General features: G+C 57.8%; 4 protein-coding genes across 4 annotated transcripts; all 4 read left to right on the forward strand.

The window, feature by feature from the left end:
- Nucleotides 1–2,383: 2,383 nt before the first annotated feature.
- On the forward strand, nt 2,384–5,010 carry KCNA7 (potassium voltage-gated channel subfamily A member 7). The gene is made up of 2 exons (XM_020885580.2): nt 2,384–2,953; nt 4,182–5,010. Exons 1-2 carry the CDS (start codon nt 2,399–2,401, stop codon nt 4,995–4,997), a joined length of 1,371 nt encoding a protein of 456 aa, XP_020741239.1. The 5' UTR covers nt 2,384–2,398; the 3' UTR covers nt 4,998–5,010.
- A 3,937-nt stretch (nt 5,011–8,947) lies between these two features.
- Nucleotides 8,948–11,762, forward strand: NTF4 (neurotrophin 4). Its single transcript, XM_020885622.2, has 3 exons — nt 8,948–9,028; nt 10,086–10,209; nt 10,812–11,762. The coding sequence occupies exon 3, from the start codon at nt 10,824–10,826 to the stop codon at nt 11,454–11,456; it is 633 nt and encodes a 210-aa protein (XP_020741281.2). The 5' UTR covers nt 8,948–9,028; nt 10,086–10,209; nt 10,812–10,823; the 3' UTR covers nt 11,457–11,762.
- A 1,292-nt stretch (nt 11,763–13,054) lies between these two features.
- On the forward strand, nt 13,055–16,169 carry SAXO3 (stabilizer of axonemal microtubules 3). Its single transcript, XM_020885577.2, has 5 exons — nt 13,055–13,595; nt 13,828–14,028; nt 14,129–14,290; nt 14,993–15,120; nt 15,523–16,169. The coding sequence occupies exons 1-5, from the start codon at nt 13,452–13,454 to the stop codon at nt 15,890–15,892; spliced, it is 1,005 nt and encodes a 334-aa protein (XP_020741236.2). The 5' UTR covers nt 13,055–13,451; the 3' UTR covers nt 15,893–16,169.
- An 87-nt stretch (nt 16,170–16,256) lies between these two features.
- On the forward strand, nt 16,257–17,833 carry LHB (luteinizing hormone subunit beta). The gene is made up of 3 exons (XM_020885583.2): nt 16,257–16,780; nt 17,080–17,247; nt 17,499–17,833. The coding sequence occupies exons 1-3, from the start codon at nt 16,766–16,768 to the stop codon at nt 17,739–17,741; spliced, it is 426 nt and encodes a 141-aa protein (XP_020741242.2). The 5' UTR covers nt 16,257–16,765; the 3' UTR covers nt 17,742–17,833.
- Nucleotides 17,834–17,924: the final 91 nt, after the last annotated feature.

The following is a 17,924-nucleotide window of genomic DNA, read 5'->3' on the forward strand; positions in this document are numbered from 1 at the left end:
ATAAAACTTTAAAAATGGAAGGAAGGAAGGGAGGAGGCTGGGGTAGATCAGATGGAAATGATAGGCTCAGAGTACCAAGATACCACATGTGGATTATCTATTATCATGGTGTATGTAACAAACCACCCAAAGACTGTGTAACTGAAAACAACAAAGACCATTCACTTTGCTCACAAGGCTACGAGCTGGGCAGGGCTGGGGGCGAAGACTTATCTGTGCTCCAGTGGGTAGCCTAGCTGGGGCAGGAGGATGTGCTTCTGAGATGGCTCAGTCACGTGGCCGCAGGCTGATGCTGCTCATTAGCTGCAAGTTTAGTGCCTTAGCGTCCTCTCCACATGGGCCTTGTCATCTGGCCTGCACAAGTGTCCTAAGGAAAAGAGTGGGGTCGAAGGTTGCCTTTTATGATTTAACCTCTAAAATCACATAGCATCCCTTCCAAGGATGACTGTAGCTTTCCTTTTTTTTTTTTGGCTGCTGTGCAGTTTGTGAGATATCAGGTCCTCTCCCAGGGATTGAACCCTGGCCTTCAGCAGTGAAAGTGCCAGATCCTAACCACTGGACCTCCAGGGAATTCCCTATGACAGTAGTTTTAGAATGATGAATATGGAGCCAGGATTGAAACTCTTCCCTGAAAGAGTGGGAGTAGCCAGAAGGGGGAAGGATGAGTTTTTAGGGAAGGCTGGGGAGAGGAGTCCATGGATAGCTTGAGTGTCAGAGGAGCTGAGGAAGGGAGAATTTTCTGGAGGTGAAAGAAAGAGTGAGCCCACCTCCAGGTTCAGTAGCAGGAGGGTGTAAGGAAGGAGGAAGGATCTGTTCATACCAAATGTTCAGAAACCCACAAAGAGAGGCTTCTGTGAGTTCTGAGAATGAGAAGAATAAAAGAGAGAGAGAAAAGACCAGAGAGAAGGGAAAAGGCCAGAGAGATGGGAGGGGGGTGGGAGGGAGAGAGATTCACTCACGGGGAGGGTCAAAGACCATGCAAGAAAGGGACATAGATACACAGAGAAGGACACAAACCCAGATGGATGGTGACAAAATATCGCAAAACTGTAGACAGGAAGAGGGCCAAAATTCCTAGGGAGCTAAAACCTTTTTAGTGGCTCTCTCCTTTCCCCCAGCAGAGGGCGCCTGGGGACTCATGCCCAGGAGTCTCCCCACTGCTTCCCTCCAAGCTCATCCGATGGGGCTATTTTTACCCGGTGTCATAGGACACCAGTGGCTGGAAGGCCATCGTCGGTCTGTCCTTTGGTCCCTTCGAGTGACCCTGCAGCATCTCCCCAGCCCACCCCCCACCTGTTCCTGGCAGGCCCGGCCTTCTTTAGCACTATTCAGGGCCCCAGCTCAGGCCTTGCTGGGGCTCAGGAAGTCTGGCAGAGAAGCCAGGTAGAGACCCTGGGGTGGGGGTGGGAGAGGAGAGCGAGGGGATCTGGTGTGGGGGGCTCATGCCCATGAGCGGCTGCTGGAACGTCCCCAGGATGGGGCAACCACCAGGACAGTGGCCGAGCCAACCTAGAGTGATGGTCAGAGAGAGATTCAGACGTATGACTCCGGAGAGGCTCAGTGGTCCGGAAGCCCTGAGGCAGAGACTTGCAGTAATTCAGAGACAGGGAAAGAAAGCTAGCTGAAAGGGAGCCCCAGAGAATTCCAGGGACAGAGACACAGCGAGCTAAGAGATAATGAGAAGAGAGCCAGAGAGACAAGAAGGAGAGAGACCTAGGCAGAGATGAAAGACAGCGACCAAGAGAAACAAGAAATAAAGAGAGATAGTGATACAAGAATCAAACTGAAGACTGAGATTCAGAGAGACCAAGACACAGACTGCCGGGAATCCCCAGACACAGGTGACTCTAGAGCGGCAAAAACCCAGAGAAAAATGACCCAGAGACATAACTCAGAGATACATCCCTGAGATCAGAGAGACCCAAAGCAAAGACATAGCCAGAAGCAGAGACACAGAAAAGAATGAGAGAGATGGAAATCTGTGACTCCAAACAGAGGCATTCGGATGCTCATTTAACAAAATAGACGAAAAAAAAAAAAAAAAAAGACCACACACACACAGGAAAACCCGGAGGGCCGCAGAACAGAGGTCTCAGGAGATGGGGAGACGGAGAGAAAGGGGCCCCGAAGGCGGAATGAACCCGGAGAAACCCCAGCGCGGCGGCGGCCAGGCGGAAGGGCGGGCGCCCCGGCAGAGGGCGCGCGGCCGCCCTCTGCCCCGCCGGGGTCACGGCGCCCCCTCCCCCGCGCCCTGGCCGCGCGGCCGGGCTATTTTTACGCGTGGACACCGGACACCAGGCTGGGGCGGCGGCGGCGGCGGCCGAGGCGGGGCCGGGCCGGGCCGGGTCGGGCGTCGGGGCCACACGTCCGTCCGCGGGTCGCCGGGGCTGCGCGCGCCATGGAGCCCGGGTGCCCGCCGCCCTGCGGCTGCTGCGAGCGTGTGGTGCTCAACGTGGCCGGGCTGCGGTTCGAGACCCGGGCCCGCACGCTGGGCCGCTTCCCGGACACGCTGCTCGGGGACCCGGTGCGCCGCAGCCGCTTCTACGACGGCGCGCGCCGCGAGTACTTCTTCGATCGGCATCGGCCCAGCTTCGACGCGGTCCTCTACTACTACCAGTCGGGCGGGCGGCTGCGGCGGCCGGCGCACGTGCCGCTCGACGTCTTCCTGGAGGAGGTGGCCTTCTACGGGCTGGGCGGCGCGGCGCTAGCGCGCCTGCGCGAGGATGAGGGCTGCCCCTTGCCGACCGAGCGCCCCCTGCCCCGCCACGCCTTCGCGCGCCAACTCTGGCTGCTCTTCGAGTTCCCCGAGAGCTCGCAGGCGGCGCGGGTCCTCGCCGTCGTCTCGGTGCTTGTCATCCTCGTCTCCATCGTCGTCTTCTGCCTCGAGACGCTGCCCGACTTTCGCGACGACCGCGATAACCCGGGGCTCGCCGCGGTGGCTGCCGCTGGCCCGGTAAGGGGCGGGGCCTGAGTGTGACGGGGCGGGGTTTGGGAGGAGGTGAGTCGCGTCCACGGGGTCCTGGCCAATCATAAGGTGGGGTAAGGGGCATTGGGAGGCGGGGCTTCTCAGGAAGGTGGGGCCTGGCCATGGGTGGGCAGGGCATTGAGGTTGGAAAACCAAATGAATCAGAATGGGAGGCGAGGGGCTGTGCGTGCTAAGTTGCTTCAGTCGTGTCCGACTCTTTGCCACCCTATGGACCGTAGCCAGCCAGGCTCCTCTGTCCGTGGGGTTTCCCAGGCAAGAATACCGGAGTGGGTTACCATTTCCTTCTCCAGGGGATCTTCCCTACCCTTGGATCGACCCTCTGTCTCTTAAGTCTCCTGCACTGGGAGGCAGGTTCTTTACCGCTAGCGCCACCTGGGAAGCTGTGAGAGGGGGAGCAACCCAGGGACAGCGCCCGACTGGGGGATTCTACCATTAAAAGCTGGGCTGGGGAAGGGAAATGTATATAGCTTAATGGGGCGGGATCTGAGGATCTGAATAGGAGGACCTGCCTTATTAGAAGGCGAGCGTTGAGGTAGGTGAGAAACCCGGCCTGTGGAGGGCAGGAGGAAAGGTGTATTAAGAAATCAAAACTGAGGGGTAAGGAGAAACTGAAAAATCGGCCGTCTGTGCGGCTGGCAGTAACCAATGGGAAGGATTGGAGGCACTGGAGGCACTGAGGTCTGGGATCTGAAGAAAGCCACCTAGAGAGATGGAGATAAGAGGGGTGGGGCCTGAGGGCTGGGGTAAGAGGCCTCCATTTTGAAGAAAGGTGAACTGAGGTTAATGAGAGAAGGAGCCCGGGTTTTGGCATTAAAGACAAGGTCTTTAACCATCGCGGTCTGGGCTGGATTTGGGGAGGGCAGGGCATAAGGGAATGAGGCCAGGCCTGGGACCCTCCCCATCTGGAAATTCAACGCTGGGGGCGGGATTTCAGAAGGGACGAGGTTGAGCTCCACTCTAGCATCGTTTCAGGAGACCCTGCCAGTGAAGAATCAGGGATCCTAAAGTCAGCCTTACAGGGATGATCCCTGGGGTCCTGGTAGGAAGGTTCTGCCAATTGGGTCAGCGGGGTTCTGGAGACAGTGGCTATTGGCCAATTTGTAAAGAAGTAGTTGAATATTTAACCGGCAAATATGGCCGTCCCAGTGTGTCCCAGCCCTGGCATGGTCCTTCCTGAATCCCTTCCTCCCTGCAGTTCCCGGCTCGGCTGAACGGCTCCAGCCCAGTGCCTGGACCCCCGCCTCGCTTGCCCTTCGATGACCCGTTCTTTGTGGTGGAGACTCTATGCATCTGTTGGTTCTCCTTTGAGCTGCTGGTGCGCCTGGTGACCTGCCCAAGCAAGACAGCCTTCTTCAAGAATGTGATGAACCTCATCGATTTCGTGGCCATCCTGCCCTACTTTGTGGCACTGGGTACCGAGCTGGCCCGGCAGCGGGGAGTGGGTCAGCCAGCCATGTCACTGGCCATCCTGCGAGTCATCCGACTGGTACGTGTCTTCCGCATCTTCAAGCTCTCCAGGCACTCAAAGGGCCTGCAGATCTTGGGCCAGACCTTAAGGGCCTCCATGCGCGAGCTCGGCCTTCTCATCTTCTTCCTCTTCATTGGTGTGGTCCTCTTCTCCAGCGCAGTCTACTTTGCCGAGGTGGATCGGGCAGACTCCCATTTCACCAGCATCCCTGAATCCTTCTGGTGGGCGGTGGTCACTATGACCACAGTTGGCTATGGAGACATGGCACCCGTCACTGTGGGTGGCAAGATAGTGGGCTCTCTGTGCGCCATCGCCGGCGTGCTGACCATTTCCCTACCTGTGCCAGTCATTGTCTCCAACTTCAGCTACTTTTACCACCGGGAGACAGATGACGAAGAGGCTGGGATGTACAGCCACGTGGACACGCAGCCCTGTGGCCCCCTGGAGGGCAAGGTCAATGGGGGGTTGGTGGATCGAGAGGTGTCTGAGCTGCCACCTCCACTCTGGGTCCCCCCTGGGAAACACATGGTCACCGAAGTGTGAGGGACAGTTGAGGTCTGAAGGACCTCACATTTCCTTGGAGGGAGGGCGGGAAGGGAGGAGGGGAAAGTTGGGGGGAGGGTGTTGTTTCTAGGATGAACTAAGTTAAGTGGTAATGAACTGGGGAACACTAAGTCTTATTGGGTCTTGAGTTGTGGATTGGTAGCTCCTGTGGGTACCTCCTGAGGTGACAGTGAATGGCAATGGGTTATACTGAGTTGAGATGGAGGTTCCATCGGTTTGTACTGCACTGGATTGTGCAATGCTTGTTGAGCCTTTTGGGGGTAGTGTTGAGATAGGTTTGGTCACATAGTTTTGTGAGTTTCTTGGTTCCATGTTGGGTTGGGTTGGGTTGGGAGTCTTGTCCAACAGCATTGTGCAGGGTTCTGTGGTTTTATGAGTCCCCTGGGGCCATGTTGGATCAAGTAAGGTGGTCACCCATGGCACTGTTGGGACTGATTGTGTGTTCATGCATGGTGTTGTGGAGTTGAGTTGAGACACTGGAAACTGAGTGGCTTTGTGATTCTCCTAGGGCCATGTTATTTTAGGTTCTGTGAACTTGTGAGCCATGTAGCAACACGGAGTCAAGTGATAGAATGTGAGCTTTCTAGGTCATATGAGGTCAAGTTGGGTTGGAATGTAAGTGTGTACAAGTGTTTCAGGGTTCTGCCATGTTGAATTGCATAGTGTTATGTGGCTAGACATTTTCTGGGGCAACATTAAGTTGGATCGTAATGAGTTGTATAATCATGTGAGTCTTGTAGGGCTGGTTCACTTGGGTCGTAAAACTGAGCTGAGTTACATCAAGATGTGTTCGCTGAGTCCTGTAGGAATGGGTTGAGTTGCAGTGTATGTATGAGGTCTCTAGGGCATGTTGGTTTGCTTGCATTTAGTGGCCCTGGGGATAATAGCACTAGGAAGTAATCATGTGTCAAGGAGCAAATGTAGTGTGTGGACTCTAGGAGACCAACTGAACTGGTTTGCTCAATGTCATCACTATAAGAGGGAGCAGAGCTAGGTTCTGTATCTGTAGATTCAGTTGGTCATATGGAGGGCTTCTGGGTGAACTAGCAAGATGTAGATACCCCTTCTGTTTACCATACAAACCTGCCTTGTTTTGCCATTCAAACCAACCCCTTCTCTATCTTGTCTTCTCCTAGAGTTTTGCTTCCAGGTATGGAGGTCAGAGCCACAAGGGAAGGGAAAAGGGGTGGAAACTGTACTCTGTTCAGACCTGATTGGGAGATAGAAACCCAGAGGAGGGGGATAGAGAGCTGGGGAGGTATAGAGACCTAGAGAGAGAAAGGGAAATCCAAAGAGGGAAAAAAAGATCCTGAGAGAGGGGAAGACAGAGACCCAGAGGGGGCAGGTGTCAGGCACCCAGAATGAGAGGGACAGAAACCTAGAATTGAAAAAGAGACCAGAGCACCCCAGAGAAAGAGAACCAAAAAGGTAAAAGGCAGAAAAAGTCAGTGCCCCTCAACCCAAGAGAGATGCACACATAGAATCACACAAAGATTCCAAATTGGGTATGCCACCCCTCCCGCAGTTCAAGAAGTGTATCAGACAAACTACAGGGCCCGCTTTATTTCCCTGGGGAGAAACCAGCATCTCAAAGCATGGGAGTGGCTTCCCAAGGTCGTGTGGAATGTTCCAGTTGGGGGGGGGGGGGGTTTGCAGGACTTGTGGCCTGCTGCCTGACCCCACGTGTCCCCATCAGCCTGCTGATCAGCACCGGAACTTAACAGCTTCATTTCTCACAAATGAGGAAACTGAGGCTCAGAGGGGAGGGGGTTACCTAAGGTCAGAGATCATTCAGTACTAAAAGGGCATTTGGAGGAGGAGGAGGAGGACGGTGAAATCACTAACACATATAGGGCTTCCTATGTGCCAGGTACTTGTATTAATTCAAAGTACTTGTATTAATTTATTAAAATCCACCCAGTGGTTTACAGAGACTTGTTGTTGTTATTTTTAGCTAGAGACACCCCCCCCCACCTGTTTCTTTTTTGTTCAAATGAAAGTTAGCACCAGTGTGACACATCAGAGGGTTTGAACTGGTCTAAGGGGAACCTACCCTTTATGGAATCTCTCTGGGTAACTCGGTCTGCGGCTAACAAATTCAGTTTGGAAAGCCCTGATTTAATCCAACCACCTTTTTACACAGAGAGATAGAAGCAGGTACAGCTTGTGGGAAGCGTTTGATAAAGGTCGAAAATAATGTAACCTTTAAATAATTTAACACTTCTCTCCGAAAGGGAGGGAAAGACACGTTTGGAGACAGAAATGGAGACAGACCCCCCTCTTCCCATCGCAGTGACAGACACAAGGCAGAGTCTGGGAGGCAGGCACGGAGCCCAGCACAGGGACCCAGAGAGGAAAAGACATGTGAACAGAGGACAGAGACACCGAAGGGGAGAAGGGAGAGGAGGAGAGAAGAGGGCAGCAGCCTGGGATGGGGGGCAAAGACCCAGAGAAGGGGGCAGACGCCAGAGAGGAGGGGCCAGAGATCCAGAGGGGAGGGACAGGGGACACAGAGGGGACAGGGACCCAGACAGAGGGAGATAGAGACCCGGAGAGAGGAAGAGACGGAAACTTCCTATCCCTCTGCTAACTCACCCCTACTACCCCATCGGACAATGGAAGTTCCATAGACTTCTGGTAGGGTGTGGGGCAGGTAGGGTACTTGGGGATGGGGGAAGCCTGGGGAGGTCTGGGAAGTGACTCCAATGGACACTCCTGTGGGCAGGGCCCCTCCCCCACCCCAATAAACAACCGCAGCCACCTTCTACGTCTCCTTGGCCCGGGATGGGGAGCAGTGAGGGGAACACCCTAATCCGGGGACACCCTTCCTGCCACCTTGCCATGCTATATTTAGGCTGAGGGAGGGGTATGGGATGACCCCTGGCCCCCCCCCCCCCCACCAAGGCGGGTGTCAGTTTTCCTTCTGAAAATAGCTCCAGGGGAGGGGTGAAGCAGTTAAGTCTGCCGGGGGACTCTCAACTCCCGTCTGAATCTCCATCTGTCTTAAGGTCTCTCTTTCTCTGGGCTTCTCTCCCTTTCCTCGATGTGTCTGTCCCTTCTGTGGGTCTGTGCCTTCTCTCTCTCCGGGTGTGTGTCTCCCTCTCTCTCTGAGAGTCTGTCCCCTTTTCTTCTCCCCATCTCCCTTCATCTGTCACTATTCACTTTCTCCAGGCAGGTCATTCTGTTCCCAAACCATATCTTTGTCTGTCTCCAAGTCCTAGAATACCTTGAATTTCTCTTATCTGAAACTCAGGACAAGACCCTCTCCCCAGTCCCCACCCAGGAAATTCCAGCAGAGAGGACTTATGTGGGAGAGACCCCCGCATCTACCGTCTCCCCGGGCCTCGGGGCCTTATCACTCCCCGAGCCCAGCTGGTTAATGTCTGGCCTGGAACTCCTGAGAGACTCGGGGATGAGAGCAGAGGGTGGGAATCTGCCCGGGGATTGACACTGAACTGGCAAGAGAACGCAAAGGAATCTCAGGCCCAGACTCCTGGGTCTGCGGAGGGGGGTTTGAGGGAGGAGGGGACTTGGGGGTCTGGACTCCTGGGTCTGCGGGAGGAGGCGGCTGGAGCTGAGGAAGAAGGGCTTGGGGGGGGGGGTGGTCCTAAGGAGGAGGAAGCTGGGGGCCCAGACTCCCGGCATCTGCGGGAGGAGGGGTGGGGGTCCGGACTCCCGTGTCCGCTGGGAGGAGGGGGCTGCGGACCCGGGCTCCCGAGTTTGAAGGGAGGGAGGTGGGGGCTGGCGCCTGGCCTCCTGGGACTGAGGCGGGCTGAGGGCTGAGCGAGCCAGGCCTGGCTTCCGAGGTCTCGGCACGCGTGTGGAAGGCGGGATCCCCCGGCCCCTCCTCCGCCGTCGGGCGCCGCCCCGCCCCCGCCCCCGACCCGGGCCCTCCGGAGCGTGTGCAGCGAGGAGCCGGCGGGCGAGCGGGCGTCCCTACAGCCAGCGAGCAGGAGGAGGAGCCGCCGCCGCGCCGGAGACGGCCGGGGGAGCCGAGGAGGGCGCCCCAGGTAAGCGCCTCCGCGCCTCCTCCCCCGGGATTCCGGCGTCCGGGTCGCCCGGCCCCCGGGTAGGGAGGGACGGGGGCGGGGCCGGCGGGGCGGGGCTTGGCGGAGGAAACTGAGGCAGGAGGGAAGCGTTTGAGACTGACAGTCCGCGACCCCCAGCGCGGTCTCAGGAGTCCCGACCACCAGGCTTAAACTTCCCGGGAGAGGAGGGGCCGGGGAGTCCGCGCTTCTGAGTGCCTGGGAAGGATGGGCTTGGACCCCAGAACTCTCGGGTCTGAAGGAGGATAGGACTGGCGGTCGGGACTTCTGGGTCCGAGGGAAGAGCGGTCTGGGGCTCCTGACTCCTGCCTCTGAGGGAGGCAGCTGGCGACCTGGGTTTCTGAAGGAGCAGAGAGCTAGGGCGCGGGGCTTTGGGGTCTGAGTGAGGAGAGGGCAAGAGCCTGGACTCCTGCAAAGGATGGAGTGGGGGCCGCTGGCACCCACGACTCCAGATCTGAGGGAGAAGGCACCTGGGAACCAGGACTCCCGGTCTGAGAGAGGAAGCAGCTGGGAACCCACCCTCCCGGCTCTGGCTGGGTCAGCATGTACACCTCTTCACGCTTTCCCCTTCTCACTTCCCCATCTCCCAGCCAGGGCAGGCAGCCACTCCAGGTATGTGCAGTAGACGTCTTGAACGGGCCCTGGCCTGTCCTGTGAGCAGAGAACATTCCAGGAAGCAGCCAGGGGGACCCAGGGCTTCTTAAGTGTGGGCCCTGGGGGACCCGGGTGTCCAGGCCAGCCCCGCCCCCGCCCCGTCTTCGAGATGAATGGGCTGAGGAGGATGTAATCTTTTCCAGCCTCCTTCATCCTCAGCCTCTCCCCTCCCCTCCCCTCTCCTCCCCCCATCTGCTTTCCATCCAGGAGCCATCACCTGGGCAGAGCAGGGGCCTCTGGGAGGGGCTGCAGCCTTGACTCTTGGTCCCCTACACTTTCAGAGGAACGCTGAGAAGTGGAGTGTTCAGGGGTTCAGGCCCCCTCCCCCACCTGCCTGTCTAACCTGCCTGTTCCCTTCTTCCCCTAGGTGGTTGCCCCCTCCCTCTCCTGAGATGTCAGGAAGGAGGGGGCCACCTGTGTCCCCAACAGGGGCCCCCCGGAGCCTGGGGGCCCCCAGCCCCAGAGCTCGGAGGTGGAGGAGGTGCTGACAGGTCCGGTAACCAGGCACTGCTTCTCAGTCTTTTCCCAGAACCCACAGGCTTCCAGAATGTTCTAGAGAAACTGCAGCTCCTATGCCCCCACCAGCATCTCCCAGCCCAGGCCCAATTTCATGGATAGGGAAACCAAAGCCTCACCTGGGAGGAAGTGTCTTACCTTCTTACAGGCAGTTTTAAGCTGAACTTGGGTCTCCCTGGAATTCCAGGGCATGACCTTTCTCAGAAATTTTGGAACTTCAAACCTCATCCAGGCTGCAGGACATAGGGTTCCTTGGGGTTGTAGAGGCAAGATGACAGAGTGGAGTTGCTAGGACATGTTTTGAGTCCCACCTCTGGCATTTGCTGGCTGTGTAGCCTGGTACAAGTTACTAGCCTCTCTGAGCCTATATTTCCCCCTTTATTGGCTATTATTAATACTCATAGTAGAATAATTATGATTAATCTAGTGGTTGGGCATTATCAAAGTCCTAAAGTATAGGAGTCCTCCAAGCTTCCAGAACCTGTGGTTCTGTCATGCAGATGCCCCTGGAGTCACCATGTGTCCCCCCATGAAGTTATCATCCTCCTAATTCCAGCTTCCTTCTGTCTATCCTCAGGTGCTCAGCGAGATGCTCCCCCACCCCTCAGGCTCCCTCCCCATCCTCCTGCTTTTCCTCCTCCCCAGTGTCCCCATGGAGCCCCACCCCCCACCCTCACCCCTGCCCCCATTTCCAGCCCCTGAGTGGGACCTCTTGTCCCCCCGGGTGGCCCTGTCCAGGGGTACTCCCACGGGGCCCCCTCTGCTCTTTCTGCTGGAGTCTGGGGCCTTTGGGGAGCCAGCCGGCAGCCCAGCTAACCGCAGCCGGCGAGGGGTGAGCGAGACAGCACCAGCCAGTCGCCGTGGAGAGCTGGCCGTGTGTGACGCAGTCAGCGGCTGGGTGACAGACCGCCGGACTGCTGTGGACCTGCGTGGGCGCGAGGTGGAGGTGCTGGGCGAGGTGCCAGCGGCTGGTGGCAGTCCCCTGCGCCAGTACTTCTTTGAAACCCGCTGCAAGGCTGCCAGTGCTGGGGAAGGTGGCCCTGGTGGGGGTGGAGGAGGCTGCCGGGGTGTGGACCGGAGGCACTGGGTGTCTGAGTGTAAGGCCAAGCAGTCCTACGTGCGGGCATTGACCACAGATGCCCAGGGCCGTGTGGGCTGGCGATGGATTCGAATTGACACCGCCTGTGTCTGCACGCTCCTCAGCCGGACTGGCCGGGCCTGAGAGCCAGGCCCAGGAACTGGGCAGGTAGAGGAAGAAGGAGCTGGATGCTGAAAGACCTCAGGAGTAGCCTGGCTGCTCTGGGCCTCAGTCTGGGAACTTGTCAAATGGTCACAAGAAAAATCACAATGCTCTGGTTTTGAGAGCTCATTCTGGGAAAGACAGATGGTGAAACCAAAGGGGGTTTTGAAAGATGAATAGGAGTTCTCCTGGATGAACTTGAGGGTAAAAATGATGACGATGATGATAATAGCCAATATTTTCTGAGTGTCTACTGTTTATGAACTCTAATACAACTTGTCAGATCAACTCTGGTGGATTTGACCATTGGAGTTCCTCAGCTTCTAAGCTGCTGACCAGGTGATCTCAAAGGACATCACCTCGTCCAACCTGAAGAGAGTGACAAGGAGGGGATACTTGGGGGGATTATAAAACTGTGTGTGGGGGGTTATAAAAACTGGAACATGTAGGCAAATAGTTGGGAGCTGGGGTTCAACAAGAAACCTTATTTGGTCAGATTGGGCAAGTGCTTAGAGTGCTCTGTTTTGAGATAGTGAGCTATCTATGACAGGAGTACAAGCAAGGTTGAATGACCAGAGGTAAGGATGCTTAAGATTTTGGCCTTGGTGGGGAGTTGGAGTCAGGCTTCCATCCCCTTCCCTGTCCCAGCTTTTGCAATATACTCAGAAAGAAATAGACCTTATCATTGTCCAGCTTGAGTAGGACATGAGGTTTTGACCAATTGACCTGCCCCCTGGCTGAGATCAGGGGAGATTTGGATGCTGATCCGTCTAGAATGAGCCAGGAAAATCCAATAGGATAAGTGGCCCCAGAAGCCTGAATGAGGGGGTCTGTGGAATCCTGGGGCAGCCGCAGAAGTCAGCCTCAATTTCCCCTGTCTGAAGAACGGGTTGGTGGGAAGAGAATGGGGAGGAGAGGCAGAGGCTTTGATCAAAAGGGTTTTATTTATTTTTTTTTTCAAAAGGGTTTTAAAGTGAGGGACAGACAAGAGAACTCAGAGGTAGACCCCCACACCCTGAGAACACCCATTCATATATTACCACTCTAGCCACACACATGTGCACACTCGCACACATGCATTTTTGCCTTTGTTTCTACATCTTGTGTTCTAGGTCTGTAGTTCCCGCTCTCTTCTGCCACCTCCTCTGCTGTTGCTGTCTAAATTCTTGTCCCATAATCTCTGGGTCACTAGCTCTCTTTCTGTCCCTGCTTCTCACTCGCTGTCTCTCACTCACTCTTGTATGTATTTTTCTCATTCATCAAAACTCTTTCCACATCCCCCTCTTTATTGCTAAGTATTTCCCTCTGGGTCCCTCCGTCTTTGCCCACCCCCATACCCAGGTGGAAGTTTTCAACCAAATCAAAGGCAGGCAGGACAGAAGAAGTCGAAGCTGATGCTGACTCCTTCAGCACACACAGCGAGGGAGGGCGAGCCCCGGGGAAGTCTGGAAATCGTTACCCACCCCCTCACCCCCATCCCCCCTCTGCCGCTGGAGGTGGGCTGTCCTGGCAGAGGAAGGAGGTAGCTAAGAAGGCTAGGACCTTATAGGAAAGGGGGGGGGGGCGGTGTTTCTCGTGGATTCCCTGATGTGCTAGGTGACCCTGTCCTGCTTCCACTCTGTTTCTCTATTTCAGGGTCTCTGACACGCCCCCAGGTCTCAGCCCCTCGCTCTCTGCTGTCCGGTCTCTGGGTCTCAGATTCTAAACTCTGAATTTCTATTCCCCTCCCTCCCCCCGCTTCCTACCCTCCTCTCCTTCTGGGTCTCCCTCCACCATTTTTCTGAGCTTTTGTCCCCTTGGGGACTCTGCACTCTCTCAAAAGTCCTGTTCCTCCATGCCTGGGTCTCTTACTCTATCCATCCATCCACACACTAATAGGCCCTCCATTGGCTGCCTTCAGGGTGGGCGGGTTCTGTCACCCGGGGCGACAGCAACAACAAGCCTGCTCCTGCTAGGCTACGGGGCAGGGGTGGGACCATGGCGGGTCGGACCCTAGCTCTGCGCTACGGTCCCCCATGGTCCCCCATCTCTGGAACCGAGGTGCCCAACTGGCATCTCACCAGCAGTGGCGTCGCCCACCACTTTATCCCGCCCGTGTCCTTCCCCCCGCCCACTGTGCAGGTGAGAGGACCCTAGCCTCTTGGCTAAGAGGAGCCTGGGGATCCAGACACTTGCTGGATTTGGGCGATTTGGGGCTTCGACTCCTGTCTGACTGAAGGAGGAGGGTCTCAGGGTCTGGGGCCGAGAGAGGAGGCGCCAGCGAACCCGGATGCCTGGAACTGGCGGGAGGAAGGGCTGGGAGCTGACCAGATTCCTGAGTCCTTTCAGCTGACGGCCCGCACCTTCTGCTCAGTCCACGGTCGCGGAGCCCCTGCCCCCAGCCGCAAAGCAGGATTTGCATGTCTGGGCTTTCGACGAGGTCATCAGCAGATGGGAAACAACCTCGGGCTCAGCTCTCGTGCCTAAGACCCACGGAGGACCCTACGCACAGCCCAAGGCCCCAGAACCTGCGAACCCCACCCGGACTGTGGGGATCAAGGATTTAGGGGAAAAAGTAAGGTTCCTGGATGCCCAGGTCCGGGGTAGACAGGGCCGGGGGCTGCACTGGAATGCCGTGCACCCTCACGCTGGGTCTCCGCCTCGCCTTCTCTCAGCTCAGACACCGCGGCTGGCGCCTCCCTCTGATCACCAAGCACCAGTGCAGTGAGACGAAGGCGCAGTACGGCGGCTGGCCCGACCTGGACCGGGGCCCCACCTCCTACTTCGGGCCCCAACCCCTAGAGCTTGCAGACCACCACCGAGGGGGCCCTTCCCAGGTAGCGGAGAACCGCAGTGGCAGGATCTGGCAGAACTTTGAGTGCCTGCGGCGGGGGGAGGGAGCTCAGAAGCTAGGAACCGGGCTGAGACCCTAGCGCCGGGTCAGAAGAAATTCTAAGTCCAGGGGCGCAAGAATGGGACCGAATCTGAAGTTGCATAGACTAGGGGAGGGGGTTGGCACTGTACAAGCGGAGCCAGGAGGAGGCGGGGACTGGAAACCCGAAAGCCCAGCTCTGAGGCGGGTCTAGTAAATCCTGGGGCGGGCCTAGGAGCTAGGGGCGGAGCTACGCAGCCTAAAGTACTCGTGGGCGGAGCTCGAATATTCTGAGGCGGGTTTGGTACCGGAGAAATGGCTGGCTTCTCCTCTTAGGGTAAAGTAAGGAGGAATGGTTTCTGCTGAATTCCAGCGGCGGGACCAATCTAGGGGAGGAGCCAGGGAGGTCTTTCAGTGACTGGGGACTTGGCGGGCAGAATACTTGGATTTTGGAGGTGAGGCTAGTAAGGATTTTGACCTGGGGCGCGAAGTTGAAGTGCACTAACGTGCAATTGACCAAGGATTCTGATTCTGGGGGCGGGTGTCAGGGCCTGGTTCAGAGGGTCTGTTGAGACCCAACAAAGAGGAATTCTCAGTCTGGCACCCAGGGCATGGAACGGGTTATGAAAGTTTTCTTGCTCATTCCTCCTCCCCCGATCTTCCTCAGGCTCTAATCCCTTGGACCAAGAACCCCGAGCTGGCCGGCCGGCCTTTCACAATTTCTGACCGGGGCATACTGGACCGCCATCAGCTCTATCTGACCACGTCGGAGCGGGACTTTCGGCCCTATTCGAAGTGAGCCTGGGTCCTCGCTTGACCCCGTCCCCCTGCACAACCCCCGCAGAGGCTGGTGGGACGCCGAGCCCCCCAGTGCTGACTGCCCCTCTCTGACTCAGTAGTCTCGGCCTTCAGTCCCTGCGCGGGCAAGAACCAGAAATTCAGACCCAGCCCTTACCTCTTTTAGCGCTCTGGTTCACTTAGTGTCAACTCTCAGGAACAAGGAGCCCGCAAAGGGCCCAAGAGGGAGTTCCGGATCTGAGGGCATGGCCCTGAGGGTCTAAGGCCGGCCTCTTTGGGGTTTGAGTCCCCAGATAATTCCCCAGTCCCAAGCCTCCTAAAGGGTCCCAGACTCCTACAAATGTGTCCTCGAGGATCCAGCTGTGCCTTCCCCATCCTGCCTCTACCCCAACCCAACAGGAAGGAGTTGTCAAGCTATCCTAGCAAGGATTCGATGACCTCAAACTTCGGGGAGACGCCCCAGGCCGGCGGCCACAGCCAGAAGCAGCTGCCCTGTCCGTCCTCCTCTCGGCCACCCCAGCCGCCGAAAATCCGCTTGTCTCGCGGCCGCCCAGAGATGCCCGTCGTGCCGCACCGCGGGGCGCTGACTCTGGCTCAGGAATCCTACAACCTCCCGCTGCACCCACTCCGCCGGCTAGACCGTTTCTGCCCGCTGGAGCTGCCCTGGGGCGGCCCCCACTGGAAGCCCGTGTCAGGCATCTACAGTGTGCCTCATGCCTACCGCACCGAGAACTCCAACTACGGCAGCTTGAAGCCAGCGTTGGTCTGAATCAGACCAGCCAGCCCCGCCCTGGACACGCCCCCGAGACGAGGCGGGGCCAAGCCTGGAAGACGCGACTAGGGGCTCACTGGGCGGTGCTAGGAGGGCCCCGCCCATCTGAGGGCGAGCCGGATCTTGGCCCTTGGGCGGGGAGAATCTTTAACATTCACTCAATTGCGGGGGTGGGACTGAGCCTGGAAAATGTACCTTGAGGTTGTAAGACAAGTCTTCTGCAGCCGAAGGGGCACAGCTTATCTTACTCGATGAGTTAAAGAGCCTAAGTCACGCCCTTTGCTGGGTTTGGTTCCGGCATCCTGGCTTTTGGGGCCCGAGTGTGGGGCAGGTGGGATTCCCGCTGAATCCTTTTTGGAGGGGCGGTGCGAGTGGACCCCCACTACCTCTAGCCACAGAATCCGATACTGAAGCTACGCCCCTCCTAAGTCGGGCTCAGGCTTTGGCCGGAGGAGCAGGGTTGAAGCTGCAGCCAATCACCATCGGAGAATTGTCAGAGGGGCGGTGCTGCAGCCTCTGCCGGGTCCCCTCGTGACGGGTAGAGGCGCTCGCAAGGCAAGCGGCACAGCTGAGGGCCTACAGTATCTGATTTCTTGTACTCCCACCACGACCTCCCTAGCACCTGGGGATTGAGTCTCGCGAAGTCACCCTCCTTGGTGTCTTCTGCTTCATGGTGCGGGAGCCACTCAGGGAGTGGGGGGAGGGGTGCGCCATGGAGCCACTCTTGCCTCTCCCTGACCTTGTCTGCCTCTCGCCCCCGGGGAGATTAGTGTCCAGGTTACCCCGCCATGCTGCCACCCCCGGTGGCCTTGCCGCCCCCACAGCCTGCAGGTATAAGACCAGGTAAACACAGCAGGGGAGGCGCCAAGGATGGAGATGCTCCAGGTAAGGCTGTAGGGCCCCTTGCCACTCCATCCAGGCCACAGCTGGCAGGAAGCGGGAGTCCGGGGACCTGGTGAAGGAGGCCTCTTTCTAGAAGGGTGTGGGGAGAATAGTAGGCCTGCCGGCAGGAGGAGGACAACAGGTGGGGCCTGAGGTCTTGGGGTGTCTGGGGTCCCTGGGGATGGGAAGTCCTTGAATGGAAGGTGGCAGGCACAGGAGCTGGGTCCCTGAACATGTGTATGCAGGGCTCGGGGGGTGGGGTGAGGGCTCTGGCTGGGCCTGAGGCACTGGCCTTGTCCCAGGGGCTGCTGCTGTGGCTGCTGCTGGGCGTGGCCGGGGTGTGGGCTTCCAGGGGGCCACTGCGGCCGCTGTGTCAGCCCATCAACGCCACCCTGGCGGCTGAGAAGGAGGCCTGCCCTGTCTGCATCACTTTCACCACCAGCATCTGCGCCGGCTACTGCCCCAGCATGGTGAGCTGCTGAGGGCGGGCGGGTGCCACCACGTCAACTCCAGGCAGATTACTCGGGGCCAGGCCCATAGAAGACCAGAAGTGGCACTGGGGGTGGAAGGGTGGCCTGCTGCCTGGGGAATGGGCTGGGCAGGTGGGAGGGAGAGCACAGAGGATCCCCTGGACACCTGAGTCTGGGATCTGTGGGGTGCAGTGGGGGAGCTCGGGGGAGAGCTTGGCCCCACGGAGACACTCAAGCTCCCCGCCCTCCAGAAGCGGGTGCTGCCTGCCATCCTGCCGCCCATGCCCCAGCGGGTGTGCACCTACCACGAGCTGCACTTCGCCTCCGTTCGGCTCCCCGGCTGCCCACCTGGCGTGGACCCAATGGTCTCCTTCCCCGTGGCCCTCAGCTGTCACTGTGGGCCCTGCCGCCTCAGCAGCACTGACTGCGGGGGTCCTAGAACCCAACCCTTGGCCTGTGACCACCGCCCACTCCCAGACATCCTCTTCCTCTAAGGATGCCCCACTTCAACCTCCCATGCCTCCTAACTCCCGGAGCCAGCAGACGCTCCTCCCCTCCCTTCCCAATAAAGACTCGTCAAACTGCACTCCAGGGTTGTCTTTCTAGGGGCTCGGGTGTGTGCACCCATTTGTGCGCGCGCACGCGCGCGCACACACACACACACACACACACGATGG

The sequence above is a fragment of the Odocoileus virginianus genome, chromosome 20, assembly GCF_023699985.2.
Source record: "Odocoileus virginianus isolate 20LAN1187 ecotype Illinois chromosome 20, Ovbor_1.2, whole genome shotgun sequence".
NCBI lineage: Eukaryota > Metazoa > Chordata > Mammalia > Artiodactyla > Cervidae > Odocoileus > Odocoileus virginianus.

Excerpts from the sequence above, each read along its gene's own strand:
- KCNA7 (XM_020885580.2), top strand. The coding sequence starts at position 2,399 with ATGGAGCCCGGGTGCCCGCCGCCCTGCGGCTGCTGCGAGCGTGTGGTG. Across the intron at positions 2,954-4,181 it reads CGGTGGCTGCCGCTGGCCCG|TTCCCGGCTCGGCTGAACGG; the intron begins GTAAGGGGCGGG and ends TCCTCCCTGCAG.
- NTF4 (XM_020885622.2), top strand. The coding sequence starts at position 10,824 with ATGCTCCCCCACCCCTCAGGCTCCCTCCCCATCCTCCTGCTTTTCCTC.
- SAXO3 (XM_020885577.2), top strand. The coding sequence starts at position 13,452 with ATGGCGGGTCGGACCCTAGCTCTGCGCTACGGTCCCCCATGGTCCCCC. Across the intron at positions 13,596-13,827 it reads TCCCCCCGCCCACTGTGCAG|TCCACGGTCGCGGAGCCCCT; the intron begins GTGAGAGGACCC and ends CCTTCTGCTCAG. Across the intron at positions 15,121-15,522 it reads GACTTTCGGCCCTATTCGAA|GAAGGAGTTGTCAAGCTATC; the intron begins GTGAGCCTGGGT and ends CCAACCCAACAG.
- LHB (XM_020885583.2), top strand. Across the intron at positions 17,248-17,498 it reads CCGGCTACTGCCCCAGCATG|AAGCGGGTGCTGCCTGCCAT; the intron begins GTGAGCTGCTGA and ends CCCGCCCTCCAG.